This window comes from Solanum tuberosum, unplaced genomic scaffold (assembly GCF_000226075.1).
Source record: "Solanum tuberosum cultivar DM 1-3 516 R44 unplaced genomic scaffold, SolTub_3.0 scf00240, whole genome shotgun sequence".
NCBI classification, from domain to species: domain Eukaryota; kingdom Viridiplantae; phylum Streptophyta; class Magnoliopsida; order Solanales; family Solanaceae; genus Solanum; species Solanum tuberosum.
This window is the reverse complement of record NW_006239164.1, coordinates 514124-534702: the sequence shown is the minus strand read 5'-3', so window position 1 is coordinate 534702 and position 20579 is coordinate 514124. Positions and strand designations below refer to the sequence as shown.

Sequence of the window (20579 nt, the reverse complement as noted above, 5' to 3'; positions counted from 1 at the left end):
TATATATATATATATATATATATATATCAACTCCTAGTCAAGCATACGTGGCAATGACTTCTTTGATATACAAAACGACAGTAAAAACCACCATTTTTGTTAATGCAACAACAACTGAAATCTTTTAATAAGAAAAGATTCCATCAAATCAATGTTCAAAAATATGTTGATATTTCTGTGTCTTTTTCCTCTTTGACAGGACAACATATGAAACAAAGAATTTCCTGTCATTCACATGAATCACGAGTACACATTTGTTCCTTTTCGAGTTTGTTACGACAATATTTTCCATACAACTTCATTTCGATTTCTTGTTGGGTTTGATATATGCTAATGATACAAAGATTAGTAACATAAGAATTTTAATTCATGAATTATAATATAGAGATTTGTCATTTAGTGATCTTAATCCATGTAATACTAATTTTCATTTTTGTATTTCACATTTTATTCAACGTAAAATAATATTAAAAAATTCTGCAAGTATTAGTTGTGGGAATCTTTGTTATTGGAACCAACCATTTGTAATTTGTATTACATTTGTAATGATCATGAAAAAATTAGAAAATATTTTTCAACTGATCAATCCCTTTCAAAGACTTATGTCGCTATATTAACAACTTGACGTATACGTAGAAGAAGAAAAAATCCCAGCCCCATATATATGTTGAAGATAAATGAAATCATTATTTTATCCATAATTAAGTTAAACTACATCGATGTTATAATATCAACATCTACATGCCACTAATTTGTGCATATTAATAATAACTTAACACATTCATGATACTCAGTACCTTAGATTAAAGTCTCAAGTTTGAGTCTTGAAAATTGAAAAAACCTATGATAAGAAATTCTTTCTCCTTTGCCTTTTTCTCTTCACTTCAAACCTCAAAAGGCGAATCCAAGATTTTAAATTAGTATATTAATACCTATTACTTCTTTACAATAATGAATATAGTGATGCGTCTTTTCTTTTTAATTCAACTACGTATGCATAATTTAGTTTTTTGTTGCACTTGAGCCCGAAGGTCTTTTGAAAATAACCTGTCTACCTCCACGAGGTAGTGATAAAATCTGCATACATTCTCCAAACCCCACTTGTGAAATTTCATAGGGTATGTTGTTGTACGCATAATTTATTTAAACTAAAGGCATTGGATCCACAAGAGAAAAAAAAGAGTAGATCAACCATAATTTCACATTTATATGTGTAAGTGGCTACACCTAAACCCCAAAATTAATAGACAAAAAGCAATGTGGTAGTACAAGAACCACCTACACATTTCTTATTGAAAATCTGTAACAAATGGGTACTATTAAAAAAATTACACATCTTTTGACAGTGATCTTCACTAAACTAATTTCCCATCAATGTGCCCAGCTCCCTACTGCTATGAAATATCATATTTGGATTACAGTACTATGGATTTTGCCTATATATGAGTGTGAAACCAAGAACGTGATTCACAAAAAAACAGAACAAATCACGAATTCCTTGGTCGAGCAAAATAATGAAGTGATCAACCACAATCTAGTCAAAACTAACTTGGATGATTTACAGAAGATTGTGAAGACAGCCATATCTTGCCCGTGACTCCACAATTAATCACAGTGAGAACATCAGACAACGGACCTGCAGAATACGGAGACAATCAGGAAAACTGTATTTCATCACTCAATAAGAAATAAAGACCTGTGAAACATTCAAAATTCATGTGTACGATGAAGAGAATAATTAAACAAGGCATTCCAAGATTCCTGAAAATCCATTCTCTTACAAATATGGAGGAAGGATCAACAGTTCAAGTGTGTGTATCACAGATAAAACAATTAGGATCTTATCATCAATTCATTTAGGTAACTTAATTCTCCGCATACAGCAAGAAGAAATAGGTAAGGAAATCCAGTACTTGGATCAAAGTACAGCAGATAACGAGAGGGGAGACGAGAAAAAAGATCTGACCTATTCTGCTCTCATACTACAAATGTTGCAAGAAGAGCATGCAACACAACCCAATAGATGATCACACTAAGCCGTAGAACAGGCTGCCGCATTAGTGTCCGATCACAGGATACCCTAGTAGTGTTTCAAACACAATATTGTTTTAGTTAGATAACAACATTTCAGATGCATACAAAAATGAAAGCAGGAGATGAAATTTGTTTACCATAGACCATCTATCATGTCGGTTATGGGTCTTGTAAACCGCGGGACGATTCTTGATGTCGTCATTGACTTGAAACCATGAGCTGAGAGGAAAGAAAGGTGTTATCAGCAGTTCGAAGATGTGAATACAAACCAAACCATAAGGAGAAGAAGACAAGAAGACTGCGTAAATGAATGTAACCAAGACACAAAACATGTCATTAACAGAAAACTCCACAACTGCATACCTAGCTCAAAATATGACCTCATATACAGATGTAAAAAAATTCAAATACCCTTCCTCTTCCTATACCCTGTGCCCTACCACCCAGAAGAAAAAGCAAAGTAAAGAGGGAAGAAAGGACTTTTATATTTCCTAACCAACCATTGAAGTGTTCTCTTAAAACCATAGTGCCTTTCTAAGATTATATAGCACCACAAAAACAGAATCTACCACACAGCAAGAATGAGTATAAACCAAAAAAAAAAAAAAGGAAAAGAAAAAAGACAAAATTGACAAGGCATGAAACCCCACAAGGTTAGAGAAAGAAGTGAAACTATCGAGGTTAGCTTTTTAGGGTTGAAACTATCGAGGTTATATAAGAGGAAAAAAATGTTATCGGCAATGTTTGAAAACCTTCATGCACTATGTTACATCCCTAACAAAACCACATCCACAATCACAGTGAAAGGAACCTCAATCTCAAACCATTTGACATTATTATAAACATTGGACTCTACTCACAACATATGACCGGGAAACAAGACAATAGAATACAGTAAACATGCTTAACAATCAGAAAGATTCAAAATAAACTAGCAATAGGAAGTCATTACCCTTATCATCATCTTCATCATCTAGTTTCCCACTATCAGGATCCACATCTATAGCAACAGCTACTTGGTCATTATTAGTTTTTCGCAAACTGCGAACTTGTGATGCAACAGTTCCAGGCACTACCCTTTTGTTGGCCTGCATTGAAAATCAGAAGGAAGTAATGCCAAGAAGTATAGCCCCAGGAACATGAGGCTTAGTCACGAAATAATGAGGATATTTCAGAGATAAGATACAAAGAGCTTTCAGTGCAAATCCATAGCATGTAATTGTCATATTCCAATTCAAACTAGGTTTTGTATACCAAGTACACTCTTAGTCTTACTACAGGTCTATAGCTTGGGGATCCTATTTTTCTTTTAAGTAGGAGGCAGTTCTAGTGTTTTTCTTCAGAACTCAAACTTTAGCGGACATCGGCACAAAGTACATATACTTTGAACAGAATGATGGGCAGACTCTATATGTGTCCTCAGAAATTCATTTATTAGCGCACATCCTTCACATGTTTTTTTTTTTTTTTTTTATAATGTGCATCCTTCACATGTTCTTCCATCTAAGGTGGATGATGGTAGTCTGTTTAGTTACTATGAAGGATCATTGGCAGAGTCCATTCATATTAGTAGTCGTAGTATTGATCTTGTAATTTCTTGGCCTTCGATCTCTATTACTACCTGTTGTTTCTTGTACCACAATTATCATATTGTTTCGTTATAGTTTTTGTTTTGTTGCTATCGGTTGTTTTTATGATTATCTGTTGTTTCTTGTACTTACGTTTTGGTTTTTGGGACCACTTTGAACTATTTTTCCTTCAGTCGAGGGTCTATTGAAAACAATCTTTCTACCTTAAGGTAGGGGTAAGGTCTATGTACACTGTACTTCTCTAGACCCCACTTGATGGGGCTACATTGGGTATGATGTTATTGTTGTACTAAATGAAAAAAAGTGGATCAGCAATTAAGGATATTTAAATTTTGGAAAACAAAATATGCAGAAAGCAAATAAATATCTCAATATGCTACACTATTTATTTATTAGAAATTGAATTATGCTACACTTCAATTGGCAGATATGTAAAATTATCAATGATAAAGCAGTCGAGGCACCATGATGGAAACAACAAATAAAATTTAATGAATAGAACTAAATAAATGAAACGACATACCACTGGCTCTATCTCTATAATCTCTGATGAAGAATTTGCTAGTTGCCCCATGCCACTAGCACCTTGAAGCATGGTTAATTGAGATTCCTTGTCACGCAAAGAGTTCTCAAGAAATTCTTCTTTCCTCACCAGCTGTTCTACTTTATCTTTCTCTACTTTCAACATCAAATCTCTTGTCTGTGCCAGTGCACGCAGGTCCTCCACCTCAGATATTACAGCCACCACCTGTTTCTCTAACATTTCTTTATAATCATGAATCTGGTTAACTTTTGCATCATCATAATCCATATCATGAACCTGGACTCGAGAAATCATCTTGTCTACCCATGCCAAAAAGTCATGGATTTCATCACTATCTCTTTTGCTACTCATCTGAGCAGAAGCTATTGCATCATTAGTGCATCTTGTAACTTCTTGCCTCAAGAAAGAAATCTCTGTATCTCGCTCTTGTAATTGTGACTGAAGATTCTCAACCTCGGACAGAAGGCTTTCAGATAGTTGATGAAGTTCATCAAATTTGCTTACTGTAACAGAAAGCTTCTTCATGGTCTTTCCACGGGAAACTTCAAGGTTCTCCATATCTTTATTTTTTTGAAGCAAGAGTCTCTCCATTTCCTCAATCTTGTTTGTTTTGTCTTCCATTTGGGCCTCCTCCTCCTCAAGTGCTTGCATCAGTGCCTCGTTTTCTATTGTAATACGAAATGTAACTTCTACCAAGTTAGAGTTCAGATAAAAGCTGATAACAACATAAAGATTTTAAGTTCAAAACTTCAATAAAATCACCTTGTTCCTTTGCCTCTAGCATGTCTTCAAGTGATTTAACTCTTAACTGTAAGTCAGCAAAGTTAGATTCCTGTTCTTGCAGTTCTTTTATCCTGTGTGTCAGAGAATCTTGTTCCTTCTCCATCAGTTTCACCTTCCTGTGTAAATCATCCATCTGAGATTTTGCTATCTGAAGCTCTTGTAAAGAACTCTTTGAAATAGATTCAGCTTCCTTAATCTGACTAACAAGTTCTGCACATATTTTCTCTCTCTGAACATCTTTGTCCTGAAGTTCTTTCTGCAGACTTGCTATAGCAGCTTTCATATCCCTTTGACCAAATTCAGCGATATCATTTTGTACACTCATAATATCTTTCACAGCCATGAATAATCTCTCTATTACTGACCTAATACCTTCCTCAGTAAACCGGTCAGTCATCTCAGCCAAATCATGTCCTTCAGCTAAACTTTGATACACAGAATTGATTTTGGGAGCCCCAGAAGCTAAGCTGCTTCCAACCAATTGGGATTTTCTGCTTTCAATTTCCATGAACAAAGTGGTACAAGCTTCATAAAGCATAGCATTGTATCTTTGCACCATAAGCAATTCTGCATCTTTCTCTTTTTGAATAGATTCTAACCGCATCAGGTCTGTCTTCAATGAATTTGAGTGCTGCTTGTCGTGGGATATTTCTTCATGTATGGTTTTTAATATTTCAGATAAACGAGCAGCTTCTTCATGCAATAAATGTGAGTGCCTGTTTAACTTGTGGTTGATAGAACCAATTTCTTTCCCAAAAACCTGCAGCAAGTACACAAACATTCTTACTTCAATGGTCCTTTCAATTCTCCATCTAAGAATTTCTGGGAGAATCTATAGAATGGAATTGTCCTAAATGAATTTCAGATTAGAAAGGGCAGTAAACTGACAAATTGTTTGACACAAAAAGTTGAAAAGATCCGAGACTAACATATCTTTTGAAACGGCAAATGAGGATGATAAATGCAGTAGCAAATTTCAATTTTATGTAAACAGTAATTCAACTTAAACAATGTAAACAGCAATTCAAGGCAGAAGTAACTAAAAGCACAAAAGAAAGCAGTCGAACAGAGACTGTGGAAGCAGGAAGTGTATAATAGAGAGCGGTCATTTAACTATTACAAGATAGGAAGGGAACTCAAAAAAAATTACGTCAAGAGACAATTACACTGAAAAATTCCTAGTCCTAATCTGGTAAAGAATCAATGAGAACTGGTACAGTGTATTTCAAAAGGTTTGACACAAACAGGATTTACTAAAATATGTCTGGTAATTTTCCCTGACATATGGTAAAACAATTGCAGGAGAGATAAACAAATTTAGTGCGACATGAAAAAAATGAATTTCCTGCTCCCCTCCCCCCAAATAAGAAAAAAAATCCTCTTTCCTCCACCAGACTTTTTGAAAATCAACTACCTTGTTTTTATTTTGAGAAGTTGAAAAGCAACTACCTCAGCAATTTTCAAATATTGAAGCATGTCCTACAATATACCCCAGAATCAACATCAAGAGGAAATCTACCTTTATCAACCTTAATAAGATCCATCAAAGTTCTTGATTATTAGATGCCACATCATTGAATAAACTAGGTTAAAAGGCTGATTGGGAAATCTTTTTGAAAAGGGTTTTTCTTTTGCGAAGGACTGATTGGGAACTCATAAAATGCAAAGAAAAACTAAAAAACATAGAAATAAATATGAAAAAAAATTCAAGTCAACCCCACAACCCAAGCAGAAAAAAATCAGCCGTAGAGCAAAAGGGCAGGAGAAAAACGAAATCTGTTTTCTTGATGATCCTGTCACCGTTTTCACAAAACAATAGGAAGATGATAGAATTGGACCTTCACAGCCCAAAGATATTTATAAGCATTAAGAAAAGTAACATGAAATGACATAAAACTAAGGTACCTTGTTTTCTGGTTCCGCAAAGGTAAGGCCACTTGAATCAGCCACAAGTAGAGGAAAGTGATTTTGATCAGTTGGTTCTTGGCAAACTTTCATACTAGAACCAAGATGGTGCATAGTCTCCAAATCCTTGGATAAAACATCAGTGAGCAAACGGTCAACAACATAGAGATCCTTCCCTAGCTGATCCACACCAGATTTTAGCATCGTAATTTCAGCTAATTGGTTCTTTCTTTCTTCTGAGTGAACGGAAGATAACTTTTCTAAACGTGCAAGAGCTTCATGTTTAGCAACTTCAGCAGATTCTTTTTGCTTGGACAGTCCAGAGAGTTCACTCAGAGACTTTGCTAGCTCCTCTTGGAGGCCATCATTTCTTTCTTGCACCTCATTTAACTCGGCAAGAAGTAGCTCAGCTGCTCTTTTAGATTTCTTTGTTTCATGTTCAGAAGATGCAAGAGCTGATTGCAAATCATGGCATAATTCCCCAACTCTTTTTAGCTTCTCAACTGGATTATCGATGTTAGAGCCAACATTAACTTCATCCAGGGTACTCAAAATCATGCTCAAGGTGTACTCTTTTTCTTCCAACTGATCTCTCAGGATTGAACACTGAGATTCTATTGACTTTATCCTCTCAGGGTATACAGATAAATCTTTTATCCTTCCTTCATAGTCTGAAATAGCATTTTCCTGCAATCTGATCTCGGACTTTAAGCGCTCAACTTCACCATTCAGTTCTTCAATTGATTGCTTCAGGCTGTCCCGATGTTGCACCAACGACTTACCTTTCCTAACTGCAACATTCAATTTTTCTCTTAAAGAAGATGACTTCTGTTCCTCTTGATTGAGTAGATGTTGCAGTTCTTTATTTCTGATACCCAATTCTTCCAGTTCATGAACCAATGATTGATTTTTCAACGCAATACTCTCCTTTTCCTCCTTCAATGACAACAAGTCGCTTAGAGCATCCTCCAATTTTCTGTTGAGAGCACCTCCATCTGCATCTTCATCGCACCTGACATTACTTTCTCTCTTTTCTTCATGAGAGAGATCAGCCCCTTTACCAACATGCTCAAGAGGAGTTGTATCAGACTCAGTAGGTTTCCCCAAAGAAAGTGTGGTATACTTATCTATAAGCTTCCTAATTAGCTGCTCCAAAGATTCAGTGCTACCAGAGCTAAATAACACATCATCTGTTTCAGAAGTCCAAAGGAAATCTTTGATTACATCTTCCAATCTTCTTATTTCACCTTCAAGATGATGAGTACGCTCCTCTGCTCCAAGCATTTCATTCAGTTTCTTCTGCAAGTCACCTACTCTGCTCTGCAAGTCATCATTACTCGTTTCGGATTGGGCAGCCTTCCTTGACATTTCCTCGAAATCAAAGTTCAGAGACTCCAGACTCTTCAAAAGTAACTCTTTCTCACGGACAACCAATTGATATGCATTTTCAAGCTCAGATATTTTTCTATTTGACTCTTCAAGTTCAGCACTTGTTGATGCAAATAATGATTCAGAGTTATCATACTTTTGTTGGAGCGAGTTGTACTGGTTTTCAGCTTCTGAAACAGCAAGCACTAACCAACCAATCCGATCTTCTGGCTCCAGAGATCTTAAGTGTGAAGGCATGTCTATCCTGTCCAAAATCTCTTCCCACTTCTGAACAAGGTTGTTTCTTTCCATCAAGGATTGTTCAAGCATCTCATTTTGTTCTGCCAATCCATAAAACTTGCCCTGGAGCTCCTCAAATCTTATTTTAAGGTCTTCGGAAGAACCCATGCTTGGCTGTGACGCCTCTTTCCATCCATCACCAAGGGCATATCCCGCATCAGAGTATGATCCTCCAATAGTGCTCTTGTGATCCCAATCAATCAGAGGTAAAGAGTTCCCAGCAACTGACTTCGCCAACCAATCAACTTTATCAATGATATCCTTTGAATGGAAATGATCCGGAAGCTCCAAATCTTCTAAAATCTCCTCTATTTTCTGAAGAACAGCATCTTTGAGATAGAATGTCTCCCTTAGTGCAGTAGCAGAGTTGCGAATGTACGAGAGCTCAGATTCCAAAGCTTCCGTGCGCTCACCTGCCTCCGAATAGGTCTTGAGTTTCATTTCTACTTCCTGAAGCCTTGCATCTTTCAACTGTAACTCCTCAGAGCATTTCTGCAGTTCAGAAGATGTGTCTGCAAGAGACTGTTTAAGACTGTCACGCTGCACAATCAGACCTTTGCCTTTGGTGACTGCTATGCCAAGCTTCTCTCTTAGAGATGACACCCGTTGCTCAGACTGTTCAAATTCAGCAACTTTCTCTTGATATTGAGAACCAATAGATACAACATCCTCCTCAACTCTCTTCAAATTTTCCCTAAGGACTACAACTTCATTTTCACATTGAACAAGTAATGAGCTCAAGTGATCCATTTGTCCTTGCAAATCAATCACTTGTGCTTCCTTGGAAGCACATTCCTCCCTGGACAACCTCACATCTTCAGTTGCCCCTTTATATTTCTGAACAAGGAGAGAGGTCAGGGACTCTAGACATGATACTGGCTCATTAATGTTGATTTCAAAGCTATCTAGAGAAATGACTCCCTCAACCACTTGAACCACCCTTAAAATAGAATCTGATCCAAGGGATCTTTTGCTCAGTTCTTCAAAATCTTTTGTCCTGGCCGTCAACTCAGATTTCAGCTTTTCATTTGCAGACTCAACTTGTGTTTTTTCATCAAGAAACCTTTGCAACTGCTCCAGTAGGGAATCAAAAGCACCAGGATGAGAAAGATCTACAGATTTCTTGGGATCGTCAACTTCATCTTCTTGTAGATTCCCTGGCATTTCAGTCACAAGTTTCTTGAGGTTACCATAAATCTTATATAAAAGACTGACAGACTTTTCATTTTCAACTTGCAAGAAGTCTAACTTCTCATTGGCTTCACGGGAGGTACTCAACACTGACTCATGGCGAGCAGCTTCAACTTGACCCTGCAATGCCTCAATCACATTGATAGCAGCATCAATAGATGCAGCAGTACGACTACTTAAGTTTATGCACCCTGGATCATGGTCTACTCTTGAAGGCAAAGAGGAGCCAGCGGACTCAACAGATAAATCTAGCCTCCACAGTGTCTGAAAAATCTGATCAATTGTAGAGTTCCATTCTTCTTGGAGTATTAATCCCCTGTCAGAAACTTCCTTGTAAAGACCTTCTACCTGATTAGAGATGCAAGAGCCCATTTCTTTGCAGCTTTCACGCATTTCACCCAGCTGGTTCTGCAAAATAGGAAGTTTTTCCTGAATGCTACTAAGATTCTCCCTTAACCGACTGTTCTCAGCTTTTGTAGCGACTTCTTGCTTGTGCAAAGCTTCATTAAGGACCATAAGCTCTCCCTCCCTTTCTTTAGCATTCCAGAAACATCCCCCTAAACTTTCATTGAAAACCATTAGCTCAATGTTTGCTCCTCCCAAAATGTCAATGTATTCATTCAGAGACTCGCATTTGGCCCTCAGTTCTTCAGCAGCAACCTCAGTGGCTGTTTTACTACTCTTCTCTCCTTCGAGAAATTGGTAGCCATTGCCAGCTACCAGCACCAAATCTTTCAGCAACGCCCTTAATGTTTTTGTTAGCCCTTGAATCAGCACATAGGGATCTGCATCTGTTCGATTTTCAGACGACTGGAACTCCTCTGGTTGGTGCTCGTCATCATGGTCTTTTGACTCAAAAGCTTGAATAAGTTTTGACACACCAAGTGAATCAGCTTTACCAGACGACCTACTCATAGAAATTAACTGAGAGTGCACCTCTTCAATTGCATTATCAAGCTTTTCCAGTACTCTATCTGCCTCCTCTATGTGTCTATTCATAACTCCAAACAAATTTGAACCATCATCATCAATTAGATTTTCTGGTGCAAAGTTAGAGTGGCAAGAACCTTCAAGTTGATGCCCAGCTTCTTCCTTAGATTGATATGCAAAGCAACTTTGTTTAGGTGACACTGTTTTCATCGTTTCAGACAACTCCAATCTTCTCTTCAGATGCATGTTCTCCTCAGTCAGATGTTCAATACGCAGACTTGCGTCTTTCAGGTCATATTCCACCTTATTGCACGAGTTCTTGTATTCTGCCAACTGAAATGACTGTTTCTCAGTTTCACTGAGAAGATACTTCTTCTGCTCCTCAATCTCATTTCTCTCTTCCATCACCGAGGTCAAGTGCCCCTTTGCTTCAGCCACTTCCGTCTGCAGAGCTTCAATTCGAGACTTTGACTCCGAAAACTCTGATCCTAGTTTCTCAGTTTCACTGAGCAAAGACTTATTCTCCTCCTGAAGCTGGTTCTTTGCTTCAGTTACAGATATCAAACTCTCATTTATGTTCTTGTTCTCAACCTGAAGAGCTTCCACAACATTTTTGTAGTCCGACAATTGAGCAAACAGATTCTCGTTCTCACTGATTAGGTGTTCCTTCTCTCCGTGAAGTTTCATTTTCTCCTCACTCAAAGAAGTGAAGTTCTGCGATAAATCTTCATTATCCAACTGCAATGATCCGAACAAAGCTTTAGACTGTGCTAGATCTGTTCCCAATTTCTTATTCTCAAGAACAAGATTCTCCTTCTCCTCCAAAAGCTTTTTATTCTCTTCAGACAACAAATTAAGGCTTCCTATTAAGCTCTCATTTCGAACCTGTAAAGTTGCCACCAAATTCCGGCAGTCGACCATCTCTGAAGACAAACTTGCATTTTCACCAAGTGATATTTCCAATTTAGTCTGCAACTCATTTATTCTATCAGAAAATTCTCCAACCTCACCTTTAGAAATGCAAAGCTGCTTTTGGAGGTCATCCCTTTCAGATACAATCAATTGAAATTCAGATCTTGATTGTGCAAGCTGATCAGCGAGGACATCATTCTTCTCTCCAAGTTCAGACGATGAAGCTTTGGCCGCAGATATTAGATCAGTCAACTTATGATGTTGACGGCTGAGTTCCATCTGAATTTCTGACTCTTCAGATAGCTGCAAACAAGATACATCTTTTGCAAGACTTGCAAGGTATAGCTGTTCTTTGAGCTTCTCAAAAACGTCAAAAAGTTTTAGAGAAGGTGCATTTGGAGCTGAGTCTCTGCACGTGAGCAAGAACTTAAAGTCATCTTCATGGAGGTCTCGGACCACCTCTGCCAGCTGACACAAGCTAATATAACTTGCATCTGACCTAGATGAGATGTTCACCATCTTATTCTCCGCAGAATTCTCAAAAACAATATCACTGGAGTCAGAAATTTGAACCTCAGAAGCTAGTTTTTCTTCCATGCGTGAACCAGAAACTGCATCTTCCATCTGATGACCTACCATTTGAGAACTTATTAAAGAGAGTTCATCCATTTCAGATAAAGAGTAAACAGTATTTAGTTGCCTACCCCTGTCCTCAGCTATTTCAGCGTTCTGAGTTGCTAAAACAGTTGACGGAACATTGTTTGGCTCGCTGAGTTGAATGTCTTCGGCTTTTATCTCTTCCTTGCCCTCATCTCCCACTAGAGTGGCGGTCTGGCTAATAGAAGTCTCACTTGGTTCGTTCAAAGGAAGCTTCATGTCTCCTTCAATCTCTACCTCACTGCTTGAATCACCTTTCTTCGAACCTGAATTATGTGATTCCTGCATTGTCCCTACCCAGCAACAATGAGACTTTCATTATAGTCAAATATGCACAATTGGATATATGACATGCAAAGGGCATGGATGTCAAGAGAGAAGGCACAACCTACATCTGTTACCTGCTCCTGCACATGCAGCCTTTCCACTTCTACTTGGTGAGCAACTGCTTCATCAGCACCGGAATAAGTTGAGAATTCAACAGGCACATCCGTTGCAGAACTTATAGTGGACACATCAGAAGCAATAATTCCTGGAGCTTCCAAATGATCATCCTTTACATCCTCATTTACCATTTTGGCATTAGCATGTTCAGAAATTGAAGATGAATCAACAATACCCTGATCACCAGAATCTGAATTCAATGCAGCTTCAAGTTCCCCAGCATCCTCTTTTACCAGCTTACCACTGGCTGGTGTTGTTTCAACTGTGTCAACATTGTTCGACTCATCAAGAGGAGTTTCAGCATGTTTTTTGGTGAGAGACTCCGAGGAAGAAGGAGTACCATCACCTCTCTGAAGTGGTTTTTCTCCATCAGGAACTTGGTCTGATTTTGCGGTCACATCAACAAGATCTGGTGTAGCATCACCAGCAGATCTACTGGCTTTACTTCCTTTACCGTCTTTCTTCTGCCTGAATTGTTGAAGCTGGTAAACCAAAAAATATCACATTTAATCAGAATAAAACAAGATAGGCTTATTTTACGTAAGAGATCATACCGGACATAAAGAAAGTCATCCATAAATCGTCAGTGAAATCTTTATCATCGGAGTTTCCTCTAATACTAGCAGAGTCACAAGATACGAGTCTCACAAGTCCTATACAACATTGAGTTACACATGAACATATGAAATCTTCCAAAACGAGAACTTTTTTTTCTTTTTCTTTTTTTTTGAATAATTTACATGCACGTATATCCATACAGAAACCATAAATAATTCATCAAATTGTGTCGGTAACTAAAAAGAACATACAACACAAACTTTTCTAAAAAACTGGTACATTGAGAACATACATGTTGGACACCATCAAAAAGTGTTAGATGTTTTTTTTTATATAAAAAAACACAATACGCCGAAGGATGGAAAGCATGAACCAAATGTTTGATGAGAACAGGTTGTTGGTTGGGAAGAAGACCAGTGCAAAGGCTATGGTGGCCAAGCAACCTCAACAAGAAGAAGAAATGTATTGTGACGTGGTGAAACAAGAATAGTTTTGCATGCAAAGCTGAGGGTTACAGTGACACACAAGGATTAAAGCATCGTGGAATATTCCATCTTGGTGCGATGTTTTGGGGATTTTAACGCTTTTACACTCTAACTATATAAGCCTTCTGGGTCGAGCTCGTTGCACCGGGATTGCCTAGTGCGGGTTACCTCTCCTATGTGGTTTGCGAACTATTGCATAGGAGCGGGGGTTTTACCCTGTGCGCACCCACAGGGTAGCGGCTGCAGGTTTCCCTTGTCATCAAAAAAAAAAAACTATATAAGCTTCAACCCTACTATGTATCAGGGAATTTTATAGTTATTAGCACTCGCTGGATAGAATGAGAATATTAGGATGAACATAATCAAGACTGAGATTCTTCAAAACTTAAAATTAAGGGGGATTTTTCGATCAATGAAACTCGAAAGTAAGATTTAGACTTGAACCTTATGAGATTGGGTTGAGTTACATCATGAGTGTTCCTAACGTCAAGAGTAACTCACAATTGGAGTTGGGTTTAGCAAAGATTAAGGGAAAACGGCAGAATTAAAGGGTAATCCTATATTATTGTTCCTAATGATCAAACCCCCAATTCTCTGGTAATGTCAATATATTGTAGAGATTATCACATTAATAGTGCAGTTAGAAGTAAAAAAGAGTTTTAAGAGCTTTGAAGTTGATAACCCTACTTATAGCCTAATTTTCATTCTTGCATAAAGCATGAGGTATATAACATTTTCACTAAAGTATTGTGCTTGAAAAACATGCTGGACGGTCTTAAATTTTCTTTTTTATTAATTTTTCAAAACGGGGATCTTAATACCTATGGTAGAACGTGGTCAGTAATCAGAGCAGATGCTCCAGTAATACTCGTGGAGAAAGAATTGTACTTAATTAATGTAAAGAAGAGACATCTGACACCCAATAGCAAAGAGATTGCAGTAGTTTTATCACTCACATGTAATCTCTATTGTAACTTCAATGTGTAACATTTTAAAAAAATCACCCACAAACATATGAAGGACAGCTAGTTGTGCACATATAAAAACTTTGCGGGTCAAAAGAAGCTACTCCTTCCGTTTCACTTTGTTTGTCTTAATTTCCTTTTCATTCCGTTTCAAAAAGAATGTCTTTTTCCTTTTTTGACAACTCTTAAATTTTAACTTTCCACATGACATGTTTAAGACCACAAGATTAAATGAAATATTGATACATTTTATCTATCTTTAATTCAAGGCCATAAGATTTAAAAGTTTTATAACTCAGTGTCTACTCAAATCAGACGAACAAATTCAAATAGAGGGAATACTAAGTACTAACAAGTAAAGGGTAACACTAGAAGAAATGCCATAACCATTTACTTCTCCATTTTCTCTTATTATATCAACTACACCACAATGCAAAACAAGTTCGGATTAGCTACACGAATCGTCATTTTCCTCTATAATACAGCACGAGCAGGTCTTAGAATTCAATATAACAAAGATTCATCATCATTTAAACTATTTCTAGTCTAACTCAATCCTCCTCTATTATTTGGGCTTAGGTCCAGCTATACTACACTCCAATTTTCCTAATTTCTCATATTTCACAACAGCAATTCTTACACAATTTTACAACAGGTACCTGCTACACCAACCCATACCCGCACAAATATCGTGTAACTCTGCCACCTAAGCGGAAAATGGTTACCTTTTTACGACCGGCAGCAAGCAGATCGGTTCGGTTCTTGTTCTTGTCCATCCGATTCCGATCAGATACAGCTGCAATTCAATTAATGCTTTTCTAACACCATTATCCTTCAACAATCAAACTGAAAAATACAAAAAATACAAAAAAAAACAAAAAAAAATCAGAAAAAAAAAACCTAAAATTCAAATACAGAAAAATGAAATGAAATATACGATTCGATTACCTTTCGAATTTCTATAATGAAATCTGAATAGCAATTTGTATGAAATTTCAATTATTTTTTGCTCTGAATATATATATACATATATATAATATATATAATTTCCCTTTTTTCGGTTGAGAAGTATGAAGACGACGGTGAATTATCTTTAGATCTGACGCAAAAGTTGTTGGTTTTCTGGTGAAACAATTGGATAGGCCCAATTTTGGTTATTATTGGGCCTTATACTACAAATAGCCCGTACACGGCCCATTTTACTAAACATAGGTTGGAAAAAAGAAAATAAAATTTTAATTAAAAACAAATCTAGAAGAAGAATAATGAACAAGTAAAATAAACGAAAGAAATAGTTTTCCTGAAAAAATAATTTTCAAAACAATTTGACCAATCAAAACTTTTTGAAGAAAATGTTAGACAGTCAAGGGTATAACCTAGTGGTCCAATGTTATTTGTTCATCGTCATTTTTATAAAATTTAAGCTGAATTTCATTATAAGAGTTCAATCAATATATGTTGGTAGTTTAACTTTCTATACTTATTATTGTACTTTGATCTGTTATAACATGTTATTCATCTAGAGTAATTTGATAGATGAAGTGATAAAACAAAAAGATCAGTGTATAAGAATTAAAGCTAGAGAATCCAAACATTATTACAGTTATAGCCAAATTGCTTTAGCCTTCCACAAAAATAGGGGAAAGGTAGAAAATAAAGGAAGATTCAAGTCAAATTTCCTACTTAGGAGAAATAGTCATCAACTTGGAAACAAATTCTTCAATATTTTTATCTGAACTTCCTCCTTCATCCACAGCATTTCTAGCCATTTCCTTCCATTTCTTTGCATTTTCCCTAATTAATTTTCCTTTCTCTTCTTCCATCACTAGTTTTATACATTCTTCTATAACTTCTCTTCTAACTATCCCTTTTTCATCTTGTTTGGCTTTAACTCCCATTTCCCAAACATCTTTCACAAGCTTTGCATTTGTTGGTTGATCTGACCATTGTGGCATTGTCACCATTGGCACTCCCAAACTAATTGCTTCCAGAGTCGAATTCCACCCACAGTGTGTCAGAAACATCCTATCGATTCATGTTCCAACACTTGTAATTGTGGACACCATGACACCACTAGTCCTTTTTCAATTGTTAATTCCTCTAAAAAGTTCTTGGGAAGTTTGGATTCTTCAGTAGACCTAACAACCCACAAGAAGTTGTTGTTGCTATTCTTCAAACCCCATGCCAATTCTTCCATTTGCTCAACTTCTAAGTTGGTTATACTTCCAAATGATACATACACCACTGAGTTAATTGGTTGATGGTTTAACCAATTTAGGCATTCATTTGTCATTGGTTTGAAGACACTAAGGCCATACTCTTTGTCTTCATGTAGTCTCTTGTCTAAGTACATTGATGGTATTGTTGGTCCAATTGTCTTGATTGGATATATCTTGGACATAGAATCAATTACCTACATGTCAAATAATAAAAATAGAATAAGATTTCATGTAACTATTTGAATAATTTGTACAATAACATAGGTGACTAGAAGATGAAGTCTGAGGTTTTATATAGTTTAATTCCTTCTATGTTTTCCGTGGCAGAGTCAGAATTTTTACTAAGTAGATTTCAAATATGAAGAAGTTAACACAAAATATTTAGTTTGGATGAACCCCTTTCCCCCACATGACTCTGCCCCTGGCTACTACATAATACCTCACAGAATGGGTGTTTTTTTTAATTAAACTTCTAACATGTTATAAGCTTTAATAAGTAGATTATGGAGGAGCCCTAATACGAAATCGGGAGAAATATTTTTCTTCTAAATACGAAAACTACAACAATCTTCATGAACATATGCTTTGTCAGTTCATTTTTTATATAACATCAAATTCAATAGCTAAGAACGCGAAGAAGAAACAGAACGACAATAGTATATATGTTACCTCTTTCTCCAACTCATAGAAGCTGTTGATTAGAACCCAATCAACTTTGTCAAGATTTGAGAATTGATTTCCTAACATTTCAATTATTCTTTCTGCTTCAGGACTAATAACAAAAGAAGGTACATCTGATGCATCGATCGGACTAGAAAATCCAGGAATTAAGATTTCTTCATCATTTTGATTAGGTGGAAGTTTTATTACCCCTTTATGAACATGGTAATAAATATCATCCACTGCACAATTTTGTGTGAAAAATGTAGCACTAATTAATCCAAAATTCTTTGCCACTTCAACAGCCCAAGGAAGGAATGGATCATATACTATGCAATTTACAGGGCATCCACTATCTGCTAATTTTTTAATAAGCTGAGACAGAGTATCCGAGCCAACTTCTTTGAATCGTGTTATGTAGGCTACGAAAGTTTCTGCTTGGTGGAAACCACCATCATCGTAGCCATCAGATATGGCCTCGATTGATACTGAAGTTGGCAATTCTTGCATTGTTTTCAAGAAGTATTTTGTGGTTGCTATAGTGATTTTAACACGTTTGGATTGTAAACGTTTGGAGAATTGGAGCATTGGGTTGATATGACCTTGGCCTGGAAATGGCAAGATCAAGCAATGAGCTTTGTGAGTAGTCATTTTTTATTTTGCAACTTCTCAATGAACGAGTTGATAGATAGGATGAGAAAAATTATGTGGTTCTTATAGTTAGTTGATAGAGTTGAAGTGTGTCTTGGCTTCTTCTGCCTATTATTGATACCAAGTTTTTATTGCAAACATGTGCAATGACATAAGAAATTTATGGGGTACTACGCAATAATTATACGGCCCAATATATATTGTTGAATGTATCACATGTGAAACTCTCCAGTATATGAATGCTTCAAATGAGTTACTAAACTACAAAGTTATTCATCTTGATTGCAAAAACAATAAAACAATTATTTACATATCATCACATATCATCAATTTATACCATAGTCTTAGCAAATAGGCAGGAAATGACCCATTGACCATCACATATCATCAATCTATACCATATTCTTAGCAAATAGGCAGGAAATAGTCTTAACAAATAGGCAGGAAATGACCCATTGACCATCACATATCATCAATTTATACCATCAATAGAGAATATTACAATTAAGCAAAATACACTTGTTTATTTTTCTACTTAGGAGAAATAGTAACCAACTTGGAAACAAATTCTTCAATGTTTTTATCTGAACTTCCACCTTCGTCCACAGCATTTCTAGCCAATTCCTTCCATTTCTTTGCATTTTCCCTAATCACTTTTCCTTTATCTTCTTCCATCACTAGCTTTATACATTTTTCTATAACATCTCTTCTAACTATCCCTTTGTCATCTTGTTTGGCTCTAACTCCCATCTCCCAAACATCTTGCACAAGCTTTGTATTTGTGGGCTGATCTGACCATTGTGGCATTATCACCATTGGCACTCCCAAACTAATTGCTTCCAGAGTCGAATTCCATCCACAATGCGTCAGAAAACACCCTATCGATTCATGTTCCAACACTTGTAATTGTGGACACCATGACACCACTAGGCCTTTATTATTGCCACTTGTCAATTCTAGTTCCTCTAAAAAGTTCTTGGGAAGTTTGGATTCTTCAGTGGACCTAACAACCCACAAGAAGTTCTTGTTGCTATTCATCAAACCCCATGCCAATTCTTCCATTTGCTCAGCTTTTACTATGGCTAAACTTCCAAATGATACATACAACACTGAGCTAATTGGTTGATGATTTAACCAATTTAGGCATTCATTTGTCATTGGTTTGAAGATACTAAGACCATACTCTTTGTCATCATGTAGTCTCTTGTCTAAGTACATTGATGGTATTGTTGGTCCAATTGTCTTGATTGGATATATCTTGGACATCCAATCAATAACCTACATGTATACAATTAGATGCATGAATATTCTCTTTTAAATGGAAAATAGTAGTTGAGTTGCAATTTTTATTCGGTAATACTTATCTTTTAAATGGAAAATAGTGACTTACAAACATAGAAAAGAACAAAAGTTGAAGAGTATTTATCTTACCTCTTTCTCCAATTCATAAAAGCTGTTGATTAATACCCAATCAGTTTTCTCAAGATTTGAGAATTGATTCACCAATAGTTCAACTAATTTATCTGATTCAGGACTTGACTCAAAACTAGGCACATCTGAACTCTCAATTGTACATGATAATCCAGGAATTAATATTTTTGCATCATGTTGAGTAGGTGGAAGTTTTATTACCCCTTTATGAACATGGTAATAAATGTTATCCACAGCACAATTTTGTGTGAAAAAAGCAGCACTTACTAATCCAAATTTTTTTGCCACTTCAACAGCCCAAGGAAGGAATGGATCATATACTATGCAATTTACAGGGCATCCACTATTTGCCAGTTTTTGAATAAGCTGAGACAGAGTATCCGAGCCAACTTCTTTGAATCGTGTTAGGTAGGCCTCGTATGTTTTTGCTTGGTTGATGCCATCATCGTCGTAGCCATCAGATATGGCCTCGATTGACACTGAAGTTGGCAATTCTTTCATGTTTTTTAAGAAGGATTTCGTGGGTGCTATAGTGATTTTGACACGTTTGGATTGTAAACGTTTGGAGAATTGGAGCATTGGGTTGATATGACCTTGGACTGGATATGGCAAGATCAAGCAATGAGCTTTGTGAGTATTCATTTTATATTTTTTTGCAACTTCACAATGAATTGGCAAATTAAGATTTGAGAAAGGATATTGGGAAAATCATGTTGTAAATATGTGGTTCTTATAGTTTGTTGACAGAGTTGAATGCCCTACAAAGTTTGTTGGCTTCTTTCTATTGTATATTTATTGCCAACATGTGCAATGACAGAAGAAAATTATTGGGGCAGAACAAAATATTTCATTAAAAGATTTTAAAATTTGAAGAAGTAAACGGACCAATAAGTTAAAGGAAATTAATTATTGAGTTTTTACTAGCTCCGCCCCGGTTCTGCTAGTTGGGAGAG

At 36.5% G+C, this 20579-nt stretch overlaps 2 protein-coding genes and 1 pseudogene across 7 annotated transcripts; all 3 read right to left on the bottom strand.

Moving 5' to 3' along the window:
* Window positions 1-1183: 1183 nt before the first annotated feature.
* Window positions 1184-15712, bottom strand: LOC102580782 (GRIP and coiled-coil domain-containing protein 2). 6 transcript variants are annotated; one of them, XM_006356988.2, is made up of 11 exons: window positions 15614-15712; window positions 15391-15511; window positions 12602-13139; window positions 12261-12506; window positions 6856-12188; window positions 4930-5710; window positions 4147-4832; window positions 2987-3122; window positions 2172-2253; window positions 1967-2080; window positions 1184-1636 (listed from the first exon to the last, which is right to left on the bottom strand). In XM_006356988.2, the coding sequence occupies exons 2-10, from the start codon at window positions 15439-15441 to the stop codon at window positions 1978-1980; spliced, it is 7956 nt and encodes a 2651-aa protein (XP_006357050.1). In that variant the 5' UTR covers window positions 15442-15511; window positions 15614-15712; the 3' UTR covers window positions 1184-1636; window positions 1967-1977. The 6 variants fall into 6 exon arrangements, with proteins under 6 accessions (XP_006357050.1, XP_006357051.1, XP_006357052.1 ...); XM_006356989.2 differs by having other exon boundaries at window positions 12261-12495; window positions 12606-13139; XM_006356990.2 differs by having other exon boundaries at window positions 12261-12495; window positions 12615-13139.
* A 539-nt stretch (window positions 15713-16251) lies between these two features.
* Window positions 16252-18306, bottom strand: LOC102580438 (UDP-glycosyltransferase 74G1-like; annotated as a pseudogene).
* A 420-nt stretch (window positions 18307-18726) lies between these two features.
* Window positions 18727-20268, bottom strand: LOC102579997 (UDP-glycosyltransferase 74E2-like). The gene is made up of 2 exons (NM_001287923.1): window positions 19627-20268; window positions 18727-19473 (listed from the first exon to the last, which is right to left on the bottom strand). The coding sequence occupies exons 1-2, from the start codon at window positions 20266-20268 to the stop codon at window positions 18727-18729; spliced, it is 1389 nt and encodes a 462-aa protein (NP_001274852.1).
* Window positions 20269-20579: the final 311 nt, after the last annotated feature.